Source organism: Chanos chanos, chromosome 1 (genome assembly GCF_902362185.1).
Source record: "Chanos chanos chromosome 1, fChaCha1.1, whole genome shotgun sequence".
NCBI lineage: Eukaryota > Metazoa > Chordata > Actinopteri > Gonorynchiformes > Chanidae > Chanos > Chanos chanos.
Genome location: NC_044495.1, coordinates 45958794 through 45963793, shown reverse-complemented (window position 1 = coordinate 45963793; position 5000 = coordinate 45958794). Strand labels below are relative to the sequence as shown.

The 5000-nt window shown below is 44.6% G+C and overlaps 1 protein-coding gene across 5 annotated transcripts in view; it reads left to right on the top strand.

Annotated features, from left to right (window-relative positions):
• Positions 1 to 3959, top strand: part of ebf2 (EBF transcription factor 2) — a 26883-nt gene extending 22924 nt beyond the window's left edge. For 3 of the 5 annotated variants that reach the window (XM_030773075.1, XM_030773078.1, XM_030773066.1), the window contains 9 exons: positions 660 to 801; positions 1008 to 1138; positions 1283 to 1409; positions 1580 to 1668; positions 1869 to 1934; positions 2371 to 2548; positions 2960 to 3145; positions 3259 to 3426; positions 3928 to 3959. In XM_030773075.1, coding sequence (XP_030628935.1) covers positions 660 to 801; positions 1008 to 1138; positions 1283 to 1409; positions 1580 to 1668; positions 1869 to 1934; positions 2371 to 2548; positions 2960 to 3145; positions 3259 to 3426; positions 3928 to 3959 — 1119 coding nt within the window. The remainder of the gene's footprint in view (positions 1 to 659; positions 802 to 1007; positions 1139 to 1282; positions 1410 to 1579; positions 1669 to 1868; positions 1935 to 2370; positions 2549 to 2959; positions 3146 to 3258; positions 3427 to 3927) is intronic. The other 2 variants (XM_030773079.1, XM_030773080.1) reach the window with 2 other exon arrangements.
• The last annotated feature ends 1041 nt before the right edge of the window (positions 3960 to 5000 follow it).

Sequence of the window (5000 nt, the reverse complement as noted above, 5' to 3'; positions counted from 1 at the left end):
AGGTATAGCAGAGGATGCTGAGGGAGAGAAACTGGAGAGGAAGGAGAACAGCACTGGGTAGGAAAAACAGTGAATAAGTATGAGTCAGAAAATACAAGACGAGAGAAAAAGAAGAGAAATATTCCATGAAGAGAGGGAGGGTTGGTTTTAGCTCCATCAGCAGGATCTTTATGTGATTTGAGATGTGAATACTGTGCCTTGCGTGGAACAGAACAAATTTCTCATTAACTGTGTACTCTGTCTCTCCTGTCATTTACGGTTTACCAGTAAAGTAATCTACCTGTAATATAATTTGTCTGTAAAGTGTGTAAAGTAACTAGGAACAAGCCGAAAAGTACAGGGGCTGTTTGGTTTGTTCATGGCCTGTTTAAAATAACGATGACTCTAACTGTAGTCGACTACTCTGACAAATGAGTGAGGGCTGTGCATATCAGCTTGAATCAGTACTGACTTTAATAACTGGATTAAATAAGTGTTTTTTTGTGTATAACCACAGGACAATTACAATACATATTCCATTTTCTCTGTCATAGTTTTCCTCTCACTTGCAAACTATGAATACACATATGATTCATGTGTACACTTCTGTGAGCTTATTTTTGTTTCTCTCTCTCTCTCTCTATCTCTCCTCGGCCTGTTTGTCTTCCCTTTATGTACAGGTGGTTCTGTCCAGTACCGTGTCTGTGGATGGGCCTGTTCTGGCTGTGTCTGACAACATGTTTGTTCACAATAACTCTAAACACGGGCGCCGTGCCCGTAGGCTGGAGCCTGGGGAGACTGTGGAAACCAGTATGGAATACGGTGAGGCCAATCAAAAATAACCCTAGACAGAATGATATTCTTCTTCTTCTTCTTCTTCTTCTTATTGTGTGTGTGTGTGTGTGTGTGTGTGCGCATGTGCCTCTATGTGTGTTTGCATGAAGAATGAGGTCACCCTTGGCACATATAATGACCATTTTGCCCTCTTTTTCTCTCCTTTCTTTCTTCTGTTTCCCTGTCCCCTACAGCCACACCCTGTATCAAAGCCATCAGCCCCAGTGAGGGTTGGACCACAGGGGGCGCTATGGTCATCGTCATCGGGGAGAACTTCTTTGATGGCTTGCAGGTTGTGTTTGGCAGCATGCTGGTGTGGAGTGAGGTAACAGTCAAGATCTGTCAGTCTCCCTGTGATTGGTAGAGACCAAGCCAGTGGGCTTTTAATGTGATGTGTTAGCAATGGCTGAGTGTTTGATGGAACCTGTGGAGATGATCAGAGGTGTTTCTGTCGTGCTCTATCTCTCAGCTGATCACCCCTCACGCCATCCGTGTTCAGACGCCTCCTCGACACATCCCTGGGGTTGTAGAGGTCACACTGTCCTACAAATCAAAGCAATTCTGCAAAGGAGCGCCAGGTCGATTCATCTATACTGGTGAGAGGCCGCAGTTTGAGAGAAGGCATTCTTCTGTGAAAGAAAAGCCTGAACTGTGGGGAAAAGTGGAGTGTTCTCTTCTACCTTACCATTGTACCTTTTTAATACAGCAGTATGTGTGTGTGTGTGTGTGCGTGTGTGTGTGCGTGTGTGTGTGTGTGTGATTTCAGCACTGAATGAGCCCACTATAGATTACGGCTTCCAGAGGCTTCAAAAGGTCATCCCCAGACACCCTGGTGACCCAGAAAAATTGGCAAAGGTCAGTAACTCTCTCTCTCTCTCTCTCTCTCTCTCTCTCTCTCTCCCTCTCTCTCTCTCTCTCTCTCTCTCTCCGTCACACTCTTCTTCCGTTTGAGGGTTAGCATTCAAGTCAATAAGATATCCATCTGATCTGATACACACACTCAAACACACACACACACACACACTAAACCTTTGTTTCTGTCTGTCTCTTTGTAGGAGATGCTGTTGAAAAGAGCAGCAGATCTGGTTGAAGCATTATATGCCAACACTCACAGTAATCAGGTAAAACCCTATCACCAATACGTTCACATATACATATTCAAATGACTGTCTTCTTTAATTCCCACCACTGTTCACACAAATAATACTGTAATATACCATCTAGACATTACAAACATACCTCTGTCACAATGCCTGTGGTTCAGTCACAGAAATGGTACAACGGTTGAACTGTTAAAAAATTATAACCATAACTCCTTAGTGAGAGAAACACATCAGCACAAAGCTGTCTGTCTGTGCATGTCTGTCTCTCTGTGCATGTCTGTCTTTGTGTACGGTCGTCCTAGTGCATTTGAATCCCAGCTACCCCACACTTTGGCAGGATTACCACGGGGACTGATTATGTGTGTGTGTGTGTATGTTTTGGGTGGGTGTGTCAGTCAGGCACCCCACTCTGGTTCATTTACACTCTTCTGCCTGTCCCTTGCGCCCCCTATAGGACATGCTGCTGAAGCGGGCGGCTGACATTGCTGAGGCCCTGTACAGTGTGCCTCGCCCACACAGTCAGCTTCAGGCTCTGCCAAGCTCCCCCGTCCACGGCAGTGTAATGGGCTTGAGCTCTTACCCCTCCCAGCTGGGCGTCAGCATCGGCGAGCCAGGACAGACCAGCGGCCAAGGTGAGGAGGACCTGGACCTGAGGCAGGTTGCCGTGGCTACAATACATAACAGAACTCACAAGATAACAGAGAGACAGGAACGTGACATGGCTATTGAAAATCTTAGATTCACAATCTCACAACAAAGTGATCCAATACAGAAAATGTGTCAGGTGAACATCTGAACAACCTGCAAGGATTTTGAGAGAAAAGAGAGAGAGAGAGACAGAGAGAGAGAGAGAGAGAGAGAGAGAGAGAGAGAGAGAGAACAACTGACAGATGGATGGATGGAAGGTTGGAACTCTTGAACTGAAACTGCTTTTGCTTGCTGACCTGGTCTGTATTCAGTCAAGTCTGAGGTCAGTATGGTCTAATATAGCTCTGTTATCAGGACCAAACATGCAATGATAACATTCCTCTCCATCTTCTCAGGGTACATTCGTAACTCCAGCAGCCTGTCTCCACGGGGCTACCCCTCTGCCTCCACCCCCCAGCAGTCAGGCTATGGGGGCGGTGGGGGTATGAGTGGGAGCTATGGAGCTGTGCCAATGAGCAGTCTGGGAGTACCAGGGTCCCCTGGTTTTAGCAGTGCTTCCCCTAACAGCTCTCCCTATGCCAGTGAGTGTCTGCATCAGCCTTACTTTTCTAAAGCACTCTCTCCTTCACTTAATGTCTGTGATAAAGATGTACTCTTAGAGAAGACTTAAAGCTCTGTCTGCCTTCTCCGTCAGTCATGCCCTCCAGTCCTACCATCCCAGGCTCCAGCTCCTCCACCCCTCTGCTGCCCTTCTCCTCCTTCCCCTCCTCGGCCAAGCAGAAGAGCGCCTTCGCCCCTGTCCTGAGGCCCCAGGGCTCCCCCTCCCCTGCCTGCCCCTCTTCAGGAGGCAACAGTTTCAGAGGTGAGGAGATAAACCCTCTCCTACGCTAACAAAATCCCTGCTACACTATAAAACCACATGTATCCACTTAAGTTATGGAAATACATTGCCTTAAGTAAATTATGTAAGCACATCTAAATTAACATTTGATTTTGCACAATCTTAGTGATATAAGAGGTGCAAAAACAAGACTTACGAGCAGTCGTTGATATGTAATTAATATGTAACTAATGTATAATTAATACAATGCAAGTCAATAAATGATTTTGGTCTCTAAAATCTAAGAAACAGTTCTGCCACTGTTTCAATAACATCCTACCTCATCTTAGGGTGACCCACTATAAACACTGTAAACTGAATGAATAATGTGGCTAAATGAATGCAAACTGAGAGTGGCTACATCACTGTAAAGTGAAAGATTGTGGGTAAATGGGTGCAAACTGAGAGTGGCTACATCACTGTAAAGTGAAAGACTGTGGGTAAATGGGTGCACTGAAAGCTGTTCTCTCTGTCCCTCCCCAGCGATGACTGGACTCGTGGTTCCCCCAATGTAGAGGAATCTGCAGCAGTCACAGCTCACAAAGGCAGCCAGGACTCAGGGTTAATGCGACGCACACTGATGATGTTACTGCCCCTTTGAGGACACCCCTTCCTATTTGTCAACATTCCACTCCAAGCTACTTTTTAGAAGAAAAAAAGACATGTACGAATACACAGAAACATTACGAATGAAATCAGCCTCAGAGGGAGCCGGAACAGTTTACACAGAGCAGCCTGAAGAACAGTCGGGAAAAGTCCATTTCACTGACTGAGTCAGAGAAGGTCTTCAGTCAAAAGCCAATGATGAAAAACCTGTGTAATTGTCTTCAGACTTGAAAGGGAAGATACGTGAGGCCAACACTGCCAAACTCTGCAGGAACCTCAGAGACCCCCTTTTCTCACTTCCTTTCCCTGAATGAATACTGAAGTACCAGCAATACAGTACCACTCTACAACCTTCATCAAAAACAAAAACTGCCCCCCAAGGTGCCACCGTTTGCACTTTTCCATTCGTCCAGTACTTTTCTCATGTTAAAGGGAAATCTTTTGAATCCGTCTATGTGAGATTTGTGTAGCATGAGTGTTTGATGGTCTCGGAGCCCTTACAGGTACAGTAGATATTGACGCTAATTGAAGTAGGACACACCTGTCAGACAGAACGCTGTCACAAGCCTCCATGAGCTCACTGCTGACACCTGCCACAGGAGGAGGGCTCTGTCTAATCAAAAGCCACAGAAATGTTCCCTTCACAAAGACCTCTTTTCTTTCTTTCTTACAAAATCAAACATCTTATGCTTCCCAGCGGTTGCAAGTTCTTGACCTCATATATTCAGCTATTTAAGAAAAAAAAAAACTATATAAGTTATTATTATTGTTATGTTTAGTAATAATATAAGCTATAACTTCTGAACTTATTGTATTTGTTACAGACATGTTAATGCATTGGTAATTTTTTTATTATTATTGTTTTTATAGTTGTTATAAATATTGTTATTGTCACTGTGATTTTTTTTACATCAGGGAAAAATTCCTGAAGAGATTTAACTTTTTTTTTT